This window comes from Bos taurus, chromosome 13, assembly GCF_002263795.3.
Source record: "Bos taurus isolate L1 Dominette 01449 registration number 42190680 breed Hereford chromosome 13, ARS-UCD2.0, whole genome shotgun sequence".
Taxonomy (NCBI): domain Eukaryota; kingdom Metazoa; phylum Chordata; class Mammalia; order Artiodactyla; family Bovidae; genus Bos; species Bos taurus.
The window spans coordinates 64,986,407-65,010,825 of NC_037340.1; the positions used below are offsets into that span (position 1 = coordinate 64,986,407).

General features: G+C 40.2%; 1 protein-coding gene across 9 annotated transcripts in view; it reads left to right on the plus strand.

Annotated features, from left to right (window-relative positions):
* PHF20 (PHD finger protein 20) overlaps positions 1-24,419 on the plus strand; it is a 128,209-nt gene that overhangs the window by 30,319 nt on the left and 73,471 nt on the right. For 4 of the 9 annotated variants that reach the window (XM_059892644.1, XM_010811483.4, XM_015474164.3 and 1 more), the window contains 4 exons: positions 1,845-1,877; positions 12,054-12,225; positions 13,346-13,430; positions 22,540-22,619. In XM_059892644.1, the coding sequence (XP_059748627.1) occupies positions 1,845-1,877; positions 12,054-12,225; positions 13,346-13,430; positions 22,540-22,619 (370 nt within the window). Of the gene's footprint in view, positions 1-1,844; positions 1,878-12,053; positions 12,226-13,345; positions 13,431-22,539; positions 22,620-24,419 lie in introns of those variants that run through there. The other 5 variants (XM_005214740.5, XM_059892645.1, NM_001168426.1 and 2 more) reach the window with 3 other exon arrangements.

A 24,419-nucleotide genomic window follows, 5' to 3' on the forward strand; every position in this document is an offset into this window, starting at 1 on the left:
AAGGAAAGCTATGACATACCTAGACAGCATATTAAAAAGCAGAGACATGACTTTGCCAACAAAGATCCATCTAGTCAAAATTATAGTTTCTCCATTAGTCATGTATGGATGTGAGAGTTGGACCATAAAGAAGGCTGAGTGCCGAAGATTGATGCTTTCGAACTGTGGTGCTGAGATGTCTCTTGAGAGTCCCTTGAACAGCAAGGAGATCAAACCAGTCAATCCTAAAGGAAACCAACCCTGAATATTCATTCATTGAAAGGACTGATGCTGAAGGTGAAGCTCCAATACTTTGGCTACCTGATGGAAAGAGCTGACTCATTGGAAAAGACCCCAGTGCTGGGTCAAATTGAGGGCAGGAGAAGGAGGCGACAGAGGATGAGATGGTTGGATGGCATCATCAACAAATGGATATGAATTTGAGCAAACTCCAGGAGATGGTGAAGGACAGGGAAGCCTGGTATGCTGTGGTCTAGGGGTCGCAGAGTCAGACACAACTGAAAAACAGCAACAAGAGCTGACTGTTCAATTGTGGGAAAGGATCAGCATAGAGAGGAGAGATGAATTCAAGACATTTTCAGAGTTAGATGTGTCAGATGTTGAAGAATGAAAGTGGTGAAGGGATAGAGAAAGAAGACATCCAAAATAGTACAGTTTTTCTGTAGTTTAATAGTCAGCTCTTTGTTTTACCCTGAATATGATTTCCATCCCCGTCTCCTCTCCACAAAGGGTGGAGATGGCTTAGAATGTTACTTTTGTGCATAAGAATCATTTGCTTCTGGTTTGTGCCCTGAGCCAGGAATAGAGTGGCATACTCTGATTCTTGAAGTAAATGATTATTGTATGTTTGCAGAAAGGCTGTTTATACAAGGAAGAATCTGGAAGCAGCCTGCCCAACCCCTGGGGCAAAGTTCAGGCAAATTATCAGCTACCACCAGGTAGGCCATTAGGTAGGTAACACAAAAGACACCTCTGTGGACCTATGTTAGTACAAGGATATTTGTATGTGAAGTCAAATTAAGAGCAGAAGTCTCTTCACTGGGTTTAGTGAGGTGATTTGGACAGTGATCTCTGTTACACCTCTACCTAGTCACTCTCTTTGAGCTTCCATTCCCACACATGTAAGACAGGTGCAGTGATCCTAACAATTCCATAAGTCCTCATGGGATGGTGGTAAAAATCCTGTGAGATACATGTAGAGGCTGTATATAGCCCCTAGAGGAAACTGCTCACGTTGATTATGAATAGCCATGTGAGGAAATGCTGACTAGTAGTGGGAGTAGGAAATCAGAGGGAAATTGTTATCCCTTTTGGTTCCTCTTTTCCCTCTGCAGCAGTTCTTCAGTTTGTATTTTTGGTGTGTATGTGGGGGGACCAGACAGATTTCTGCCAGGCGCTGTCTAGCTCTAATTTAAGCATGTGCACAGTGTGCAGCTTAGTTTTACTCAGAAGCAGCCAAGACTCTCAGCATTAAGCCTTCCTGGGACTTGAGGTCATATACTGTGTACAAAAGCCAGGGTTGTATTTCTGTGTTAGACCTGGGCTGTTCTCTGCCTTTCTGGTTGTGCAGCTAGAGTTAGTCCCTCTCATTTGGTATGGGTTTCACTTTGCAACTGTCCTCTCCTCTCCTTTCCTTGGAGCCCCAGGGTAGGTTGAGTTTTCTGGTGGTTTAGAGCAGTGTGGCTCAAATGCAAAAAACATGAGGACTGGTGCCTCCAACCTATATACTATCTATGGATCTCACTTTTAGTAGCATTGGGGCAAAATACTTCTATGTTAGTTATTTATTGACATATCTTCTCAAAATTTAGTGGCCTAAAACAACACTACCATTGTTCTTTCAGTGTGTGGATCAAGAATTCAGGAGCAGCCTCTGGGTGAGATCTTATGTTTGTCCTAAGTTGGTGCTGATTGCTTGTGGGAGACTTGTGGCTATGTGTGAACCTCTCCATAGGGCATCTAAAGTGTTCTCATGATGTGGCACCTGGCTTCTCCCAGAAAGGGGAACCTAAGAAGTGGCAGTGCTGTGTGTGTGTTAAAATGATACACATAAAATTTATCATTTTAAACCATTTTAAAATGTCTAGTACATTAAGTTGGAGAAGGAAATGGCAACCCACTCCAGTACTCTTGCCTGGAGAATCCCAGGGACGGAGGAGCCTGGTGGGCTGCCGTATGTGGGGTCGCACAGAGTCGGACACGACTGAAGCGACTTAGCAGCAGCAGCACATTAAGTACATTCATGTTGTTGTGCAACCATCACCACCATCCATCTCCACAATTACTTATTTATTTAAAATGTGAATACATTTATTTAAGTGTAATCATGTACAATTTTTTATATGTTACAGGAGTACAATATAGTGACTCACAATTTGTAAAGGTTATGGTCCATTTATAGTTATTATAAAATATTGGCTATATTCTCTATGTTGTCAGAACTTTTTCATCTTCCCAAATGGAAACTCTATACAGATTAAAAAGTAACTCCTCATCTTCTTCCTTCACCAGCCCCTAGAAACCACCATCCAACTCTGTTTTTATGAGTGTGACTACTCTAGATCTTGCAGTTTGTCCTCTTGTGATTGCCTGGCATGCTGCAGTCCATGGGCTTATAACAAGTTGGACACGACTGGGAAACTGAACAACAACAGTGTTGTCAAGGTTCACCTGTGTTTTAGGATATATATCAGCATTAAGACTGAGTGATAGTCCACTGTGTGGACATACCACATCTTGTTTATCCATTCTTCTGTTGATGCTTCCATTTTTTGACTATTAAGTAATATCTGTACTGCTATGAACGTCAGTACAGATATCTGTTTGAGTCTCTGCTTTCAATTCTTCAGGGTATATTTACCCAGAAGTAGAATTGCCGCACTTTTAGGACCCAGACTTGAAGTTCTACACCATTACTGCTGCCATATGCTATTTGTTAGAAATGAGGCCACATTCAATGGGAGGATAATTAGGCTCCACCTTTTGAGGGAAGGAATGTAAAATTTGCAGACATATTTTAAAACCACTATATCTACCTTTTGAGAGGGATCATACAATGCCAGGTTAATTGCAAACACACACACTAAAATTCCTTAGTAGTACTTGATTATATGGGAGTCATCTGGATCAGTACATCTCAACCTTTTTCATGTTACTGCTCATTTGTGGCATCTCAGCTGGGAAGCTCTAATAAAAATGGTACAGATTTGTGGAAAAGCACAATAAAACATTCCTCAAGGAGACCTCGTGGACCACCAGCACTGTGTTCATGAACACCCGGGGGTCCATGTATTGCTATCAGGCAACAATCATTTCAGGCCCGGCTGCCCATCTGTACAATAGGGGTGGAATCCATGGGGTTCCTGCATAGTTCTCTACACAGGGTTGCTGTTTCTTTTCTCACCTTCAGTTTCTGTACATCCTTACCTTCTTTTGTGCTTCTCTTCTGTACCTGTGCTGATTTACTTATTTTACACCTTCTCCCAGGAAGACTTTCAGCCTTACTGCCTTCTTGATCACCTGGAAAATGCTGATTCATCTTTCAGAATTGAGTCATGTGTCTCATTTTCACTAGTTGTTTTGACCCCTTCTTCCTTGCCCTCCTTCCTCTCCCCCCTAGAACTAGCCTTTTGCTCTTCAGTACCTTATTCTACTTTAAACAATCTTCCTTAGTTGCACCTGTGATACTTAATTACAATTATTTGTCTATATAGAAATACACATTTATTCCTCCTGAGGATACTGTAGTGAATGAGAGATAGATGTCTTTAGGGGTGTCTGTAATCTCCTAGAAAGCAGGCCGTGAACGTAAGCAAGTCGGCAGAGAAACAAATGAAGTAATTGCAGATTGGGGTGAATGTTATTTATGAAGGAAGAAAGAGGAAACTGACACAGATTGGAAAGAGATGGGGGCTACTCGAGATATATATATTCAGAGACTCTGAGGCTGCAGGGCGTAAGGCTGTTGCCTGGGAAGAGTAGACAGGGGAAGTGATTCAGGTGAAGTGAACAGACCTGGTGTGGGAGGTATGTGTATGTCTGAGGAAATCAAAGGCGCAGTGTGCCTTGTAACATTGTCTTTCTTCCTCTGTAAGCTGTTGTGATCACAGGTTTTTATAGATTTGGCTCTGTATTTCCAAACCCTGGCACACTTCCTGGCCCAGAGTGGGTACTCAGAAAATGTCAGAGGAATTGATGAATTTCTCTTTCTCTAATTTTTGTCCCTCTCCTTGTCTCTTTACATTTGATTGGCTACACTGGCCTTCTGTGGCTTGTTTTAGTGACCAGTTTTACCATTTGCTTAAGGTCACCATAGTAACCTAAGTTACTGTGAAGTTTAGGTTATATGACTTTTCCAAGTTTAATTTAATTTTATTTATTTTGACTGTGCCACGCAGCTTGGTGGATCTTAGTTTCCTGACCAGGGATTGAACCCGGGCCCTGGCAGTGAAAGCACCTAATCCTAACCACTAGACCACTAGGGTGTTCCCCCAAATTGAGTTTTAGACAGATGAGTTTTTAATAATTTTTGGCCTTCAGAAAAAAGCTTTTTGGTAATTGAGTCATAATGACCACAGCACCTGTGCGTATATCTCCTCCAATTTGACAGTTTCTGTACTGGGATATGTTTATCTCTTTGATATCTACAGCATGGATATTCTTGGTTTGTTTTGGTAATTCATTGTGGTCTGTGTATATATTCCTGTTGCTGTTTTGTGACTCTGCTGCTGCTGCTGCTGCTGCTAAGTCGCTTCAGTCATGTCCGACTCTGTGTGACCCCATAGACGGCAGCCCACCAGGCTCCCCCGTCCCTGGGATTCTCCAGGCAAGAACACTGGAGTGGGTTGCCATTTTCTTCTCCATTGCATGAAAGTGAAAAGTGAAATTGAAGTCGCTCAGTCATGTCCGACCCTCAGCGACCCCATGGACTGCATCCTTCCAGGCTCCTCTGTCCATGGGATTTTCCAGGCAAGAGTACTGGAGTAGGGTGCCATTGCCTTCTCCGTTTGTGACTCTAGGTATTCATAATCAAACCTTTTTTTATAAGTACATTTGATGAACATTTATTGAATGCCTAAAATATAACACTCTGGAAGAAATTTATACACTTAGCAAACAGCTCTCTTCATCTTTTAAGGTTCACCCCAAGTGCTAAGTCTTCTTCTCTAAAGTCTCTTTCCCGACCCCTCCAATACCTGATGAAAAAGTTTACAGTGGACTCCTATAGAGTGGACTCTGTTGCTGCTTCTGGGGAAGGTGAACAGAGGAAGCAGATTAAGCTAAATGAAGCGATTAGAAGGTGAGTGGTAGGAAATGTACTTTGGAAAGAGAAGGGTCTGTTTAGGTGTGTTAGAGGGAGATAGGGGAGAGTGGGCAGAAACTCAGACTGTCTAGCCCAGGCTTTCCCCAGAGAGACAGTGCCTCTCTTCCATCTAGCTCTGGTTATTGGAGCATAGGCAGGCCAGGTAATTCTAGAGTTATCCTCCTTTGCTTGTTTCTCTCCACAAATCAAGAGTGTTTTTGGTCTCGGTAGTTGGGCAGAGGAGTGGGGGATTCCAAGGAGCCCACCAAACTTCTCTTTGGGCCCTTGCCATCCTGGAAGCCCTGGTGTTTGGTTATTTGTTTTGTGTCTTCAGGACCTATTAGATTGTCTAGAATCCAAATGAAGGCATGTTTGAATAATGGACCCTATAGGGCATAGTTTCTGCCCTATAAACTGCTTAGCAATCTAGTGCTTGTATTGGTCATGTAAAAATACTGTTTGTAGCTTTAGGTTGAAATGTTTTTATTGACTCTTGAGCTCTTTTCTTCAAAGGAAAACTGCTGATTTTGAACATCTGAATTGTATCTGATGATCAAACTCTTATTTGCCTAAACAGGCAAAATAAACTCAAGAAAACTTGACCAGCTTAGTAACATAAAAATAATGGAAAAGGTAGATTAATAACTATCTTATGAAAACACACCAGAGTAGGCAGTTTCACAGAAAATGAAATAAGGCTTTCTAGTCCATTCTATGGGGTTAGTGTAGCCTGAATGAAACTGGGCAGGAATGGCATAATACGAGAAAACTTGGGCAAATTCTGCTTATAAAAGAGACACGAAACTAGTCAATAAAATGCTAAAAAGACCAAAGAGATATTTATTAAATGAACGATTCACACAATCAAATATGACTTTTTTTTTTTAAGCAGGGTAATGATAACTTAAACTTAGGAAATGTATTATTTCATTATCTCCATAGAATAAAAGCAGAGACCTATATAATCACTTAGACAAAGGCTGAAAATTCTCAAAATTTATTAATTCTTGATGAACCCTCTGTAAGTTAGATATAGAGAAAAACTTCATGAACTTGGTTAAAGGCATTAATAAGAAATCTTTAATGATGAAACACTGGAGACATTTTCATTAAAGAGAAGGATGTCAACTATCTGCTAGTTTTCAACATCATCTTAGAAACACCAGTCAATGTCATAAATGAGAAAAATAAATGGCAGGTATCAGAATTGAAAGTGAGACAGTATAATCATAATTTGAATATGATAATGGTAGTCTGCCTGGGAAATGCAAAGGATTTTAATTGATAATCAATTGGATAGAGATTGAATAGAATCAAAAAGTCAGAACAGTGACAGGGTATACAGTGAGAATTATTGCATCCACTTCTTTTTCTACCCTATACTCATTCAACTCCCAAAGGCAACCAGTTTTATTAATTTCTGTCCATCCTACCAGTATTTCTTTATTTAATACAAGCCAAGCAAGTATATATTCTTATTTTCCTCTTTGAAACAACAAAAGGTAATTTTATAGTTTGCCTTCTAAAACTTGGAAATCTTTCCTTGTCAATTCATAGTTTGTTTTCATTTTTTTTAACAGCTGCATAATATTCTGTTTTGTGGATGTCCCAGAGTGAAAGTGTTAATCAGTCAGTCATGTCTGACTCTTTGTGACCGCATGGACTGTAGCCAGCCAGGCTCCTCTGTCCCTGGAATTCTCCAGGCAAGAATATTGGAGTGGGTTGCCATTCCCTTCTCCAGCAGCATATAAATTCAACAGCCATGAAGCTATTGTTTGCCCATTAAATATTTTTTAAAACTTTTAATTTAAAAGTATTTATTTTTGCTTACACAGGTAATTAAATTCTTGTAAAAATTAAAACTATAAGCAAAAGTCTCTTGGCTATTCCCAATCCCTCTCTCCTCCCCAGAGCTAATTTTTTTTCAGTTTAGTGTTCAATGTCTCCTCCTTTCTGGCTATTATTTCCATTAGGAATATGACTCCCAGGTGCAATGTTAGTCTGGAAATTAGAGTTTCATCATGGCTGTTAGTTACATGTTGGAAATTTTCTCTCCCCTTTTCTGTCTATACAGATTCCATTCACATTGCCTCTTTTGTTAACCTTGCCTCAGCTTTCCAGCTTCCTTTGTGGTTGTTTCAATTTTTAGATTGAATGAAATAAAATTATGATTTTTGTCAGTAAGAAACACTTGATTATCAGCTGTTTCATGTACCTAGTAGTTTAAAAAAAAATTATTGAAGTATAGTTGATTTACAATGTTGTGTTAGTATATAGCAAAGTGATTCAGTTATATATATACATAATTCATTCTTTTTTTAAGAGTCCTTTCTTATATAGGTTATCACGGAATATTGCATAGAGTTCTCTGTGGTATACAGTAGGGCCTTGTTGGTTCTAGTAGTTTTTTTTTTTTTTAATTTTTAAAAAATTTTACATACTTTTTAAAGGTTACTACTTTCCATTTGCAGTTATTGTAATATAAAATAGCGATTATGTTTCCCGTGTTGCACACTGTATCCTTGTGCCTGTCTTACAGCCAGTGGTTTGTGCCGCCCACCTGCCCATCCCTGCATTGCCCTTCCCATAATCACTAGTTTGTTCTGTCTGTGAGTCTGCCCTTTTTTTGGTATATTCATTACTTTGTTGCTTTTTTTAGATTCTACATGTAAGTAATATCATACATTGTTTGTCTTTGTCTGTCTGACCTATTTCACTTAGCATTAATGCTCTCTAAGGGTATCCATGTTGTTGCAAATGGCAACATTTTATTCTTTTTTTTTATGGCTGAGTAGTTTTTCATTATACATATATACTCACAAACACACATATTCTTTACCCATTCATCTGTTTTTTAAAAATAAATATTTCTTTCTTTCTTCTTTTTTTGGCTGCACCTCTCGATTTATAGGATCTTAGTTCCCTGATCAGGGATTGAACCCAGGGCCATAGGAGTGAAAGCTCTGAATCATAACCACTGGACTCCCAGGGAACTCCCTCCATTCATCTGTTGATAGACACTTAGGTTGCGTCCATATCTTGCAATTTTAAATAATGCTGCTATGCACATTGGGGTGCATGTATCTTTTTGAATTAGTGTTTTCGTTTTTTTTTTTTCCAGATATATGCCCAGGAGTGGAATTGCTGGGTCATGTGGTAGTTCCATTTTTAGTATTTGAGAAACCTCTGTACTGTCTTCTACAGTGGCTGCGCCAATTTACATTCTCACCAGCAGTGTACTTCCTTTTCTCCACACCCTTGCCAGCATTTGTTATTTGTGTTCTTTTGGATGATGGTCATTCTGGTGTGAAGTAATAGCTTCTTGTGGGGTGGTTTGCATTTCCCTGATGATTAGCAATGTTGAGCATCGTTTCATGTGCCTGTTGGCCATCTACATTTCCATCTTGGGAAAATGTCTATCCATCTGGTAGTTTTAAAACTTACTTGGTGTCTGGTTCTTCTTAAAGACAGAAACCAGAACCATATCCATTTTATAATGTTCTGAGACCTGAAATTGGCCAGATCAAAGTCACTTAATAAGATTTGTTGACAGATGAATCTGAGCTGTCCCCAAGGCAGCTGTATAATTGTGATCCACCAGGTCTCAACCGGATTGATCCCTAAGATAACTGCCTCTCTCTTCTCTGGATTGCAGTTGGGTTTCCCCATTCACTATGAGTGACTTACATCCTTGTCACACTTTACAGAAGTAGAACCACCTTCTCCTTAGGAAGACTTATTGACCCCTGGGTTATTCTTGATCCACCTGGAGAGATTTGTGTAGTCTGTAGACAGTGAGCTGCCTATGCCCTGTGAAGTTTTTTGATCAAGGGAGTAGCTTTTGTCTAGCCAAGGGCCCTGAGGTCTTTCATAATCTGTGTACAGTGGAGTTGCTATCCTAGGGTTTTGCAGTTAATTCTATGGATCCAAACTTACCAGACTTTCAGAAAGCACTGACCAAGTGCAAATTCAAAAGAATTTGAAGTTGTCCTGAAGTGCCAGCTTCTTATTTTGCCAAATAAGAACATTTAAAACAAATATCTAATTATATTTTTTATATTTAATGCATGCTCATGGTGCAACATTCAAAACAAAAGGATATACACTGAATAAAATAAGTTTCATACTTCCTCTCCAGTTCCTTAACTAGAGTTCCCCTCCTAAGAGGCAAATCGGGTTGCTTGATCATCCTTCCAGAGATAGCCCTGTAAAATACAGGTACGAATGTATTGGCTGTCTTCTCTCTCCCAAATGAATGGTAGTGCATTTAGTACTGTTTTGCATCTTGAGTTGTTTTTTTCCCCCCACTTTTCTTAGAGATTTTTAAAAATCAGTACACAGAGAACTTTCTTTGTACGACTGCATAATATTAGTAAGGATTAAAAACAGTTATCATCTTTTAAATTTGAAAAGTATGTTTAAGCACCAAAAAGTTAGAAAGAATTTGATCTTAGTATAAAGGAAAATTCTATAAATTAAATAAATTTGGTTCTATGAAAAATTAATTCTGTGTGTTGGTCCAAAGACCTGTTTGCTAACTATTGCTCAAGATAGTAAACCGGTAAAGAAAGGCCTTTGAATAGGACTGAGTTCTGGAGGCTTACTAATCTGTGGTAGGCTCGCTGACTGAGAGATCAAGAGGAATACAGCTGACATATGCATATCCTTCTCCCCATTTTACAGGGAGGGATAGACTTTGGGAAGCTTTTTTCTCTCCTGCCAGTGCACTACTCAGTTCACCAGCTCCTACGGTCAGCTAGTCTGTTGTCAAGATAGCGTGTATTTATGGCAGCTGCGTATCAGCTGGATTGGAGTAGGGAGACTAGTTTCAGTGCTGTTTATTCCTTTTATTAATATTTCTTGAGCAATTAATGTATGCATAATACAATTAGGAATTTTTAAAAGCATACCCTGTTAGTCCTGTGTGAGAAATACCCACATAAAGTGACTGGGGCCTGAAGCTGGAGAGTGACTGACCTTGGGGTGGGTAGCTGGAGTCAGCGAGCCTTGGGATTGAAGAATTGATGGGACACCCAACCTTTGGGAAGAATAGGGAGAATGGAATTCATTTCCTGGATGTTCACTGAATGCCCAGTATCTGCATCCTATTGTGTTTTGGTTTACTCCAAGTAAACTGCCTTAGCGGATACTAGTGTAGGGTTGAAGAGGACACAATGGAAGCAGGCCTGTTAGTTTGGGTAGCACATACTTGTTAGGACAGTAGGGTATTGAGTGTTAGATATAAGAAAGGAAGGTAATGGGGCAAGTCCAAGTTGTAGGGAGAAAATGCAAATTGGTAGAATCTAAACTTTCTCAGTGTAGAATAGCATTCTGGTCAATACAGATGTGTTTAAGAGAACAATTGCATATTTGTTTTCCTTTGTTTTTAATCATTTACTTATTTTTGGAATGAGCAATACATTTATATGGTTGAAAAATGAAAAAGTATTAAAAGGTGTATTGCCAACGGGTCTCCCTCCCACTTTTGCCCCTCCCTGCCCCATACCCAGTACCCCTCTTGTATCAGTCAGGTTTATATGCTGGAAACAGAAACCATCCTGGGTACTTGAACCACAGAAGGATTTAACATAAGTAATTGGGTCCTTAGAAAATTGTTGGAGAACTTGGAGGAGTGGGACTCAAGGGGACTGGCCTTAGAGTTTAAATTTGAAGGACTCACCCCTGGAGTGTGAACTGGAGGTTGGGAAGTCAATACTGCTCCTGCCACCCCACCCCACCATTGCTACTTGACACTCAAGAAGTCAGTGACTAGACAGTAAATCCTTGCTGCTATAGACCAGCATGTCTGTATCACCTGGGAGCTTGTTTAAAGCTTTTAAGGCCTTACTTAGCTTCACCTACTGAATCAGAATCTGCATTTAACAAGATTCTCTGATGATTTGCATTGCATAAAAGTTTGAGCAGTCCTGCACTGAAGTACTGGCTCTTGTCATGACAGTTGCTTCCAAACCCACAGACCTCCATGACCTTGATTACCAGTTTCAAGTAAGTCAAGCAAATATACTTGTTGGTTTACCTAGCTCTCAGTCTAGAAGAAGAGTGATTGGAGATTTTACAAGTAACCAGTGTTAGTTTCTTGTGTATTCTTCCAGATGTTTTAGGCATATTTAAGCATGTTTGAATACGTATATTCTTTTTTGTCTTGTTAAAAAAATAAGCAGTAGTTTACTTACCATCCACAGTGTTCTGCACCTCACTGTTTTCATTTAATGGTTCATCTTGGGAGAGCTTTCCATATCATGACATAGAGCCGTCTTCTTTTTTTAACAACTGCATGATATTCCAATGCATAGATTACAAAATTCTTAAAATTGAGACTAACACAGTCTGGGCTGGCCAATCATTCTAATTTTTTGACACCTGTAAAATACAATCTAGTTGTTAATTGTTTGCTTCCTGCCTCTCTTGTGCTCAGGTTTGTGTATATGTCGTCTTGTTTGACTCACACTACAACACAGTGTATCCTTCCTCCGCTTTACATGAAAGAACTCAGGCTCTGAAAGGCTAATTTAATCACAGTTTAAGGAATATCCAGGATAGTATTTGAATCCCAAGTCTGTTAGCCTCCATGATTTTCGATTTGGCACAGTGACAGAGAACTGCTAAATGATAGGCTTTATTTAGTACTTTGAGATCTACTTCTTTGGTAAGAGGTTTGGAAAAATATCATTTTGATTATTTTAGGTGGATACTAAGGGCATTTCAATTTTTTTTTTCTTTCCTGACTCAGGTATCCAGCTCACATAGAAGATATTGATTACGAAGAAGGAAAAGTACTCATCCATTTCAAGCGTTGGAACCATCGTTATGATGAGTGGTTCTGCTGGGACAGTCCTTATTTACGTCCTTTAGAGAAAATACAGCTGAGGAAAGAGGGCTTGCATGAAGAGGAAGGATCATCTGTGAGTAACAAATCCGGGCGGTTCAGTGATGAGCAGGCTCAGCCATTGGGCTGAGTCTTTGATATTTAGTGTGAAAGTCTGTAGGAGCTGAGGACCGTCCTTATTTAGGCTTGGAGTGCAACCTTGAGATCTCCACGGCCTCTTGGGGTTGTTGAAGAATCTCAGTTGTCATCTGTGTGTATGACATGATTGACGTGACAACTCATAAACTAATTTGGTTGAGACTGCACTGATGATAAATGGAGACTTGATCTCTCTCTTTTATACCACTGTATCCCTTTAGATTGCTTTTTAAGCTCATCTGCTGTTTGATCATTAAGCAGTCATTCCATGTGGAGCATTATGCTAGCTTTTTTTTTTTTAAATAAGCCCTTGAAAATCTTGGAACTGACTGGACTGGATTCCTGTTTTTTAAATTTCATCACTATGTCTGGTACTTTTATGACTTCAAAATGAAGGACAAAGTATTTGTTTTCAGTTTTTTAAACAGGAATTGAGACATCTGTAGAAATCCTGCTGCCTTTGGAGCTGACTCAGCCCTGGATTCTGTTTTCCACTTTAACCGTGACCAGGGAACTTGAACTCTTGCTAGCCTTTCCCCCTCCTCCCCACTCCCAGTTTAAGATTGTTCACTGTTGCCCAGTTTGGCTGCTGGGTATTCATTCTACAAAATGTATCAATGCAAACTGTGTACTGGGAAAGCAGTATGAAATATTAATGGTGAAGGAGTGCCTCCTTTGTCCAAAGACCGTCTAGAAGGATAGATGGCATTAGGTGGCATGAATGCTGTTTGCCTCGAGATGAAACAGCCTCTCTCCTTCCAAGCTGTGTACTTGTGTACCCTGGTGGTCCTGGGCTGTTAGATGCACTTTCAGGGACAAGATAGAATTATCATCAGTGCTGTGCCTTGCCTGTCCAGAATTCCTTAAATGGGAAAACGCTGTGTCTAGCCCTTTTGTTTTGACTCCTAGTGTTGAACAGCAGAAACATCTTCATCCCAGTAACCATCTCCCCTTCCTGCCCTTGTCAATTTCAGCCTGTCTTATGAATTTGGTTACCATGTATATCCTATGAAATTGGGTTGGTAACAGGATCTTTTTTGTTTTTTAATATTTTTTAGGAATTTCAAATAAATGAGCAGGTCCTTGCTTGCTGGTCTGATTGTCGTTTTTACCCAGCCAAAGTCACTGCTGTTAACAAGGATGGTAAGGCATTTGAGTTGTAATTGTTTTTACTCTTGACTTAGGGGTGAGTTTATAATATTTGAATTTGATGGTGTATTTTTAGTATGTATTTATTGCCTTGGAATCCTCTCTAAGTTAATTACTATGTCAGGAGTTAGGAAGAAATTATAAATGGAGAGAAAGCTAGGTTAAGGAGGGGGAGATTGGTTCTCTGCCTTCTAAATTTTAGTCATTGTTTTCTGAAACAGTCATGATTCATCTGTCCCTCTGCTGGAAGTTTGCAGTTTCTTGCTGTCTAGGAGTTCCTAATACAATTGAAGAAATAAGTCCCTAATATACCTCTTAGTTATTTGTTAACAGTCTACAAGTGAAGCAGGCAACAAACATTTCTTCCAAAACGTATTTTGTGGATGCCAGGTGATTGAGAGTGGTGTATGATACCAGAGTTGCTAGTTGAAGTTGGGGTACTGGGGTTTAGAGCTCTGAGTTAGGATACCTTTGCCAGAGTTCAGAACATGTGAGAAATCAAGACGAGGAACACAACCCAAAGAGGCTCATTTTGTGAATACAGAGGCAAGGGAAGAGGAGGGTTATGAACACGGTATGTGTGGTCAGCATCCTGACACATAGAACAGACTCGGCAGGGCTCAAGTGATACCTTTTTAAAGCATTTTCTACTGAGATGTTTGTGGTATGTCCATAATCTCTGCAGTGAATTAGTACCCTCTTAGTACCACTGTTAGGGCTGAAAGGCTAGATTGACTTCATTCAATGAAGTTATTCAAGTATTTATTTAGCACTCTGCTAAATGCTGGACCTTGGGGTAAACAAGAAACTTCATCTCAGAATGGGTTGAAATGGTCAAAAATGAACTGTACATTTGCATATAGCAGGACTTTTAGTTCCTCTATTGCTGTATTCACCAGTCCTGGCAGTTATTAGACTGGGTGGGGGAAGTGGCAGATGTATCCCTGAAAACAAAGTCCTCTTACCACAGGCCTCCAGAGCAAGGCTGTATCTTCTAAGTTCTTTAAGCAGTTACTCATCCTCTCATTTGTGGTTAAGTTTTTTTGGATAGTCCCTTGTTTTCCCCAAGTTACATTGTATAAGCCTGTGTTTAAAATAAAGTCTCACAGTACTTTTCATATGTGTTACTTTAATAAAAGGATATTATTCAAGTAACATGTTATTAAACTGCTTCAGATCCTTTTTGTAAAAGGCATAGTTTATTATATCAATCACTCAGTAAATAGATTATAAATTCATATGTTTATAGATCCATTTGTATTAAAATGGTGAATGATCTCATTTATATGGGAAAAATAAAGTAAAAAAAAGCTACAAGGATATATTGTGCAGCATAGGTAATATAGCCAATATTTTTTATAATAACTTAAAATGGAGTATAACCTATGGAAATTGTCAATCACTAAAATTGTACACCTGAAACCAATATAATATTGTTAAGCAACTGTACCTCAATAAAAAAAGTCACAGTAAAAGAAAAAGTTTATTTTTTAGAATCTTATTTTTTAGATTAGTAATTTTTTTCTACTCTTACTGGATTTAAATTATATGATATGAAACACAGGTGTTTGTTAGTGTACATAGATGTCTTTCTGAAAGTCTGTTAGGTTGATTTATTCTGATCAAGTTGGATGTTCCCCCTAGGGGAGGTGTGCCCTTTTGAGGAAATGGCTGCTCCTTAGATCAGATGAAGATTGTGGATAGAAACACGGGTAACTGTTGATAAAGCAGGTAGCAGAAAGGAAGCAACGTGTCTCTTTTGTTTCAGTAGTGTCCCAGAGTCACATGGAGGACAGAAGTGAGAAGAGGGTTTAGATGAAAAGAATGGGAAAGGAAGGGCACATTGAGGAAGGAGGGATTTGGGGAGTCCTGGGAGCTGTCTTGTAGAGAGGTAGGGTGTGAGGGTCTAGGTGGAAGCATTAAAGGCTTAGGAACCTACTGTTTGTGTTTAATATCTGTAGAGCCCAGGCCTTAGCATCATGGATTAAAAAAGAATAAAGAACTTGTTCAAGGCAGAATGAAGTAGGTGTTGAGATAGAGCAACCGGGGGAGGTATAACAGGTGCAGAATGGTGCAGATAAATCATAAGGGGAGGTGTGAGGAGGGATCCCTATCTGCATTTGTTGGTTTTTTTTGTGTCAGTTGGGTCTGAAATCTTTTTCTTTAAAACATTTTGGCTGCATCACGCGGCATGTAGGATGGGATCTTACCTTCCCCAGTCCTAACCACTAGACTGCCAGAGAAGTCCTTTTAAAGTTAATTTGCTTTGCAAGTTGTTTTAAAAAATCTTTTAAGTTTATTTTCCTGCATGAGCTAAAATGATAAGAGGGAGAGTCTTGAGGTAATGGTTGCTCCCACAATGGTCGGTTGCCACCCTAATATATTTGTTCAATAAGCTTCAGATTCTGTTCAGTAAATTTTAGTTAATTGGAGGACATTGAAAATGAGTGGATATTTTGGGGAGAACCTGTTTTTCCCAGAATTTTTTGGTCTGAAGTCCTGCATTATGCCACCATCCTCTCTAGTTCTTGAGATTAATTGAAAGAGGGAGGAGAGTAGGGAGGGACGGGGAAGAGGAAATCCTGAAAGTGAATGCACCCAGCTGTGTGGTATTATTGCTGCACTCAGGACTGAGAAGGAAATCCTCTGGGATTTCCTTTGCGGGAGCTCAGGTCTGTGCCTGATTTTGATGAAATAATGACTCTTAGGTGCTGCCTTTGGGTTAGATTTAATCCAGGGGAACTGGCAGAGTTTCTACATCATGATTTATTCTACTATTCAGCTGCATGATTGAGAAGGACGATACTGGACTCTAATTTCACTCTTTCCCTGGTGTTTGCTGTCCTGCCTCAGTTCTGTCTGTAGCAGGGGCCACCACAGCTTAATGGTGGCAGAACCTCTGCAGACGAGGTGCTCCCTTTATTTCCTGTAAAGTTATTCTGTCTTTCTGGTGCTGCTGGGAGGAGGCTGGGAATACAGTGAAGTCACTCCCTGTAGACTCGGGAAGGCTTGGTCTGATCTTTCTGCCACTCATAACCTCCTTGGTGGTTTTGCTGAGGCCAAGCATTGACTGGGCAGTCTGGTGGGCAGGGGCTGTAGCCAGAGTGGAGAGCCCTGGCTGCTGGCATTGGGTGTCCCACATGACTGACTCACAGCTAGCGAGCAACTTTTAGAGTTTCTTAAGGGAGTCATTTAGCAATTGGAAACTTCGGAGAATAATGCCATGTTATTTAGCCCTTTTCACCTGGCATGAGTCTTTGGCAGTGGCAGTTAAGCATCATTCTCCGTGAAGGCAGCCACACCTGATAGCCTTGTTAGATCCTCGGTCTGCGTTGGAGTGAGGAAGGGATTCTGCTTCCAGGAAGTCTTTGTTTGGAAGCCTTCTCTTCTCTGGTGAGTTGACCTCAGCTCCACCCAGCTCCCCTTTTTTAAGGAGGTGTCAGAGCCACTTGCCTGTCAGGGGTTTGTACCCCTCTGCTCTGTGAGGCAGTCTCTTCAGAGGAAACTGAAAGTAGATTCACATTTACAACAAAATGAGGAATCATTCCTTCCTGTTGATCTGTGGTTCTTTAACTTGAGTGCACAGGCAGGCGTATCAGGTCCCTCTTCCTTAAAGTTATGCATATTCTTAGGTCCTGTGCCCCCCAGTTCAATTTCTTTGTTCAGTGCCTAAGTCTGCATTTTACCAGGAGATGCTATGGAAATGATCTTATTTCTCGAGTCTCTGGCTGAAGCAGTTACTATTTTTTTTTTCTTCTTGCTGTAACTGATCCTGCGTTTGAAATGTGGGAACTCTGGGACTATGAACAGCTTTGACTAGAGATAGAAAGACAATTTAGGCCCATACATGCAGGTGCTATCTTGGTTCTTGCTATCTGTTGGGGGGTAAGGGTGTTCCCTTTTAAAGTGACTTGGTAGATGATGGTAATTAGAACCACATATTGATCTCTTGGCTTCCCTGGTGGCTCAGCGTTAAAGAATCCGCCTGCCAATGCAGGAGATGTGGGTTCACTCCCTGGGTCAGGAAGAGCCCCTGGAGAAGGAAATGGCAACCCACTCCAGTATTCTTGCCTGGGAAATCCAATGGACAGAGGAGCCTGGCAGGCTACAGTTCATGGGATTGCAAAGAGTTGGACACAACTTAGTGGCTAAACAACAGCAACTGTTCCCTTGCTCTGTGATAGTCCCTTTGCTAAGCAGTTTCCATATCTGAGCTCATTTCTTCTTCATGTGAAGAAGCTCATTTCTTCTTCATTTTTTCTTTCTACACATGTAGAAAGATTGTTGCCGTCAACCCCATTCTCATTTTTCAGATGAGGAAGTCAGCTCACAGGAGAAACTGCTTGAGGTTGCAGAGCACATATGTAAATAGTAGCACGGAAGTCTGAATGGAGGTCTGTGGGGCTCCAAGGTTCCTGAAACTGCAGTGGCCACAGTATCAGCCTGCTTCTCTGGAGCAGGGTTTTCCTTAAACAGCAGGAGTTTCAGTTAGGGCCAGGTGCCCGTTGGGGGAGTGTGTGTGTGTGTGTGTAAATGTGTATGTGCACCTGAAACAGTAGGGTGGGAGTAGATGGTCTGTGCTTCCTGGAGCCCAGCGGTGTCTTGAGAGCCCTGATTGGTGGAGACAGGCTCTGTCCCAGTCCCTGCGTGGTGATCATAGGCAGTTCACTCTCTTGCTCTGAATTCAACTGAGCAGTTGTAAATGGAAGAAGAAATTGGAATAGACGAGCAATTTGGGAAATTGTTGGCTGCAGAACCTAAGCCCATTATGTAAAATTGCTAAGAGGAGAAGGCTTAGGGGGAGGTTTGCCTGCAGACACGAACCTGTCCCATCCCCCTGCCCACCTTTGAGGCACATCTGTGGGAACCTCAGGACTTTGAGAAACCATGTTTGAAAACTCCTTCCATGATATTATGGAATTCTATGACTCCTGAAGAATGAGTGGGATAGAAAAAGGGTCCTGAAGTCACAGTTATGGTAGATTTCAGGAGCAATGTAAATCTGTCCTTTCCAAAGTCACCTGTGTATCCCTCTTTCCTTGGTCCTGGAGAAGATGAGCTTGCTACCAGTCTCAAGTTTTGTTCTTATGTCCCTTCTGCTATTACTAACTTCTATAAGGTTGTCTGATATGCTGGATTCTTAACCTATAGAGAGCAAGGCCAGGAAGCTTGGTTTCATGTGGTAGAGACCAGAACTTCTTAAGGGAGCCTGAGGCAGGTCGCTTTTGTGTCACTAATGTTCTCATTTTGAATCCTATCATTTACGTGTGTTTTGTTAGTGTTGTTTGTGGCCGTGGGAGAGATCGTTGCCAGCCGCCCTTTGGAGGATTCCATGGGAAGATGTTCTTTTAGTTACACATGAAACCGTTAAAGTCGACTTGAAGCCTCTCTCCAGGTCGAGGCCACTGTTGTCTGCGAGATGTGTTTCCTCCAAGTTACTGAAGCCCAAGTTAGGCTGTGTGCATGATCAAGGGAGAAAGTTTCAAGGTGATCCCTTGTAGTTCTTTGAAAGTAAAAAGGGTCAGGGCTGGGATATTACTACCTAACAGCAGTGGTCCCCTAGGCCTTTGGCCATAGTTTGGGTCATTTCAGAGGGGCCAGTGGTGCTCTGGGTCTGAGGTTTGGAGTTGAGGCTGAGGGACTTGGGGAATAGGTATGTCGGGTTGGGAGAGAAGTCAGCAGACCGGCTTGGGTTCTGCCTCTAGCTCTGTTGTTCCTCTGAGGCCTCCATCTGAGCCTGCCGTCAGGAGTAAGCTTCAAACTTGACCTCAAGTAGCTGAAAATCTTGGACTTTTGCATAGCACTGTTTAAGTTGTCCTGGCTATTTGAAATGCCTGTAGAAATGGAGAGTTTCCATTTTGATGTAACTGCTGCTGAGCTTTGTTGATTAAGATCACTGAAAGTATAGTCTTGGATGCCCCTGAACCGCAGTCCTTAGACTTACCAGAGCTTTGCTTTGAAAAGGGCCTGTTTAGAGTCCCACAGCGTTGCTTCTTTGTTTGCCAACACCCTCAACAGAGGCGGGAAGACAGGAACCCAGGCCTTGTTGTTAAGTACTCATCAGTAATTGCTGACCTGTGTTAGATAAAATCCTTATCATAGCCTGTCATCTCATTGCTTGCTTTAACCAACCAACTATATATCCTTGTATCTATCTTGTTTGCTAGCCGCTTTCATGTGTTGACAATACTTGTGACAAATAATCGCTTTTGTAATTACCAGGAGTAAAATCAGTAGGTAATGACTAATTGTTTACCACAGTAGTTCTCAGACTTCAACGTGCACCAGAATCACCTGAAGTCCTTATTAAAACACACATTTCTGTTTCACGCTCCCAGAGTTGTTGTTCAGTATATCATGGGTAGGGCTGCCAACTTGCATTTCTGATAGGTTCACGGGGTTGTTGATGCTACAGGTCCGGGGAACCACACTTTGAGAAACACTGGAGTACAGTGAGTCAGGCGCTGTGTGAGAAACTGGTGTTAGATGTGGTCTCTATCCTTGGAGAGCCTGCCTTTGATTTGGCATCTGCCTTCTGTGTGAAGGCACCTGAGTGTGAGGCTCTGTAGACCAGGAACCAAATGAGTAAGAAGTTCAGAGGAGGGAGAAATCTCCAGGACCAGGGAAGTCAGGAAGGTTTTACAGGAATGTTGTGGTCTTTTGAGCTGAGCACTTAACAACGAGTGGCACATTCCAGGCAGGAGAACACTTTGATAAAGATGTGGAGGTGGAAATGTCCCAAGACAGTTTCAGTGGGTGGCAAGTAGCTAGTCGCTTTGAGTTGTTGGGTATTGTATGCTAGTAATTTGAAATAAGGTTTGGAAAATCACTGGGCTCATATTGCATTGGACTTTGAGACGCTGAAGAGGAAGGGTTTCAGTAGAGGTGGTAGCCATTCACAGGGCCCTGTTTAGGACTGGAGGGGAAGGGTGGGCGAGGTGGGGAGAGAGTGTAGAAGATGGAGGCAACCAGCCAGGTGACCTTAACTTCACTGTTGGCATTATTCTGCTCTCAGCCCTTTAGATTTATTTTTTCCCTTGCATGTTGAGTCGTAAATTAGTTCTGAAAACTAACCATGTTTACCAGTGGAAAACCATTACATGATTACCAGTGGTTCATTGGTAATCTTGACAAGATTAACTATGACTTTTTTTTTTTTTTTGATAACTTCCTGGAACCAGCAAAGGAGAGACATGAGTGGGTTCTAAAATGCAAAAATTTGAGAATTTGGTTTGGGTGGAACTAATGAGAACTTTTGTAAGCTGAATGCCTTATTTGGACAGGATTATTTGGATAACCAGTTTCAAATTTTTAGCAGAGAGTGATTTTTGTTAGACTTAAAAAAAAAAAGAATAAAACTAACTGTAGCAGGCACTATTTAGTGCTTTAGCCTAGTCTCTGTTTTTAAACATAGTAACATGCAGGTAGTTCATATGGATTTTGAGATTATTATGACGTCTAAAAGCATATCTTTAGCAGATGGTCATATTTCTTTTAAAGTTTAAATATTACTATTTCTCAGCTCAGAAAATAAAGATTAAATAATAAGCAATAATTCACCAAGCAATAAGCCTGCATTTTCCTTACATCTCTTTTTTTAAAAAATGAAAGTATTGTTAATATAAAGTATTGTATTGTTACAAGTGTACAATACAGTGATTCACAATTCTTAAAGGTTATACTCCACTTATAATTGTTATGAAGTATTGGCTATATTCCCTGTGTTGTATAGTATATCCTTGTACATTATCCATAATAATTTGTACTTCTTAATCCTCTACCCCTATCTTGCCCCTCCCTGTTTCCCTCTCCTCACTGGTAACCACTAGTTTGTTCTCTGTATCTATGAATCTGTTTCCTGTTTTGTTATATTCACTAACTTGTATTTTTTAGATTCCGCTTGTAAGTGAGATCATCTTTATCTGTCTGATTTATTTCACTTAGCACAATACCCTCCTTCAGGTCCATCCATGTTGCTGCAAATGGCAAAATTTCATTTTTTTTTTGAATAGCCGAGTAGTGTTCCAGTGTGTATGTGTGTATCCATGTACACATGTATCCATCCATCATCTCTATCTGTCCATCTGTTGATGACACTTAGGTTGCTTCCATATCTTGGCAATTGTAAATAATGCTGCTGTGAACATTGGGGTTCATGTATCTTTTTGAATTAATGCTTTTGTTTTTGTTTAGGATGTATTTCAAAGAGTGGAATTGCTGGGTTATATGGTAGTTCTATTTTTAGGTTTTTGAGAAACCTCCATACTGTTTTCCACAGTGGCTGCACCAATTTACATTCCCACTAAGAATATAACACAGTATGTCTTTCCATCTGTGTCATCTTCAGTTTCTTACATCAGTGTCTTATAGTTTTCCAAGTACAGGTCCTTTAGCTCCTTAAGTAGGTTTATTCCTGCTACTGCTGCTGCTAAGTCGCTTCAGTCGTGTCCAACTCTGTGCGACCCCAGAGACGGCAGCCCACCAGGTTCCCCCGTCCCTGGGATTCTCCAGGCAAGAACTCTGGAGTGGGTTGCCATTTCCTTCTCCAATGCAGGAAAATGAAAAGTGAAAGTGAAGTCGCTCAGTCGTGTCTGACTCTTTGTGACCCCATGGACTGCAGCCTACCAGGCTCCTCCGTCCATGGGGTTTTCCAGGCAAGAGTACTGGAGTGGGGTGCCGTCGCCTTCTCCAAGGTTTATTCCTAGGACTTGTTTTTTCTGAAGCAACGATAAATGGGATTTCCCCTTAATTTGTCTTCCTGGTAGTTCATTGTAGGTGTTTGTTTACGTTCTTAATCGTTTTACTGGTGTTTGTTCTTGGTCTAAATTCAGTGCAGGTTTTAAAAAGTTTAGTGTAGCACCATAAAAATGAAGTTTTTTGATGGATTTTGATCTGTGTAGGTAAACAAATCTATAATGATAAAGAGAAAAAAGGCAAACATATTACTATCTTGGACATAAGAAAGACCAATTGTGATTCTTAAACAACTTTTTAATTCCTGTAGGTTTATTATTGTGGTTGGAGCTCCTTTGTGTTTATGCTTTGAAAAGTTTTGTCGCTTTCATAACACTACAAGTTAAAATCGTATCTTTTTGAATTTTAGGTACTTACACTGTGAAATTTTATGATGGAGTAGTTCAGACTGTCAAACATATTCATGTCAAAGCTTTTTCCAAAGATCAGGTGAGAAATGTGGTTTTATGCTTTTGTGGTATGCATAATGCTAATATTGTAGTTTTGTTTCTCAAAGATGCTATATTTGTTCATGATGGCAAACTCTTCCCTTCATCTGACATGATTTCTCCAGAAAGCAATATGCAAGTTTTCAGATACTACAAATGTTTCTCTCTCTCTGCCTTTTCCTTTTCATACAGTCTTCTTTTCTGAAGTGCCAATACTTAAGTACCATTACCTGTTAGGTCTTTTTTCCAAAATGCCTGGGGATTATTCTTTTCTCTCTCTCCTTGTGCCCTGCCTTCAGAGCTGTTTCCTCTCTTGGGGAACTTGCAGAGTGTTTGAGGAGATCTAGAGATGTTCTCCCCTCCTCATCTGCCTTTGCCTTTTAGCTCAGGACCATGGCCTGGTGGTGACGTGGATTTGTTAGTCACTTGTGCTGGATGTGCCTGGGTTGAAAAGTTTGTTTTCTGTTGTCCCTTTCACCATCCACGTCTAAGCACAGGTCCTGAGTTTTGACATTGTAAAGTGTTGCCTACTTTCCTCATGATTTTTTCCCCTTTTAGTTTATTTTGCATTTATGTCTTAATGAAATAGCTGAGGGGAAAGATTCTGATCGTTACTATTATTTATCTCTGTGGGTGGTTGATGTGGCAGTATTTGGTAATGCTGGAACCTGTTGTCATATGATTAAATACTTTTACTTTAATAAATTCTTCTGTACATATTTAGCATTTTCAAAGCATCATGATGCATGATATTGTTAAAGATAGCCTCAAAAGTGTTTTTTGCCTTTTGCTGGTTTTCCTTTTCAAAAAATTGATAAAATTATAAAGCTTTAGCCCTGAAGATGTTTTCTTTTTGATCTTTTGCTTTTCAGGCATCTCAGGAACTACACAGCACTGTATACATTATTTTGGCCTTAAATTTGGCAGTTTTTGTGTTAAGTTTGTGGAATGAGTTAATTTAGATAGAGGACTGAAAAGCTGCAAGATTGTGTCTAGAATCTCCCAAAGTGGAAGGACAGGGCTCCAAATAACATTCAGCTGCTGTCTCTGGGTGATAGTACTCACAGGGCCTTGACTTGGAGATGGGCACCTCACCCTGTGTGGATTGTGGGTCTTCAGTCCTCAGTTCCCAGTTGCCTCTGAGTATCTCTTGTCATCTCAGACCTGGCAGGTAGTCAAGCACAGGCCCATGGCTCCTGTTTGTTTTCCTTTCCCAAGAGGACATAGTCTTTTGGATAAATGACTTCTCAGCGAGGCCACTTACAAAGCAAAACTTCTTAAAAAATATTTGTCAATTTTTAAAGCTTTTTTTCATATAGTAATTGTTTCTTCTTTTTTTTTTTAAATAGGCATTTACTGCTCTAAATGGTTTGATCATCTATATTTAAGGAACATTTATCTTTTTTTATACTTATAAAAATATATTTGCTGTAGAAAATTTAGAAAGCACAGAAAAGCACATTGAAAGTAAAAATTGTTTAATTCTGTCATCTAGATACAGTTGCTTGTAAGATTTTGATGTATAGCCTTCTGTATTTTTTAAAAAGATACTTATGTACATATGTATTTCTTTTCCCAATTTGAGTCATACGTTACTGTTCTATAACTTGCTCTTTTAACAAAATAATGTTTTCCCAAGTTCCTAAGTCCTGTATGGGAATATAGCTTTTAATGGCTATGTAGTGTTTATAATATGTATATAACCCAACTTTGTGTAACCAGTTTCCTAGTGGTCATTTAAAGATATTTGTAAGTCTGGGTACACAAGTCTAATTATTTCATTAACAAATTTCATTTCTAG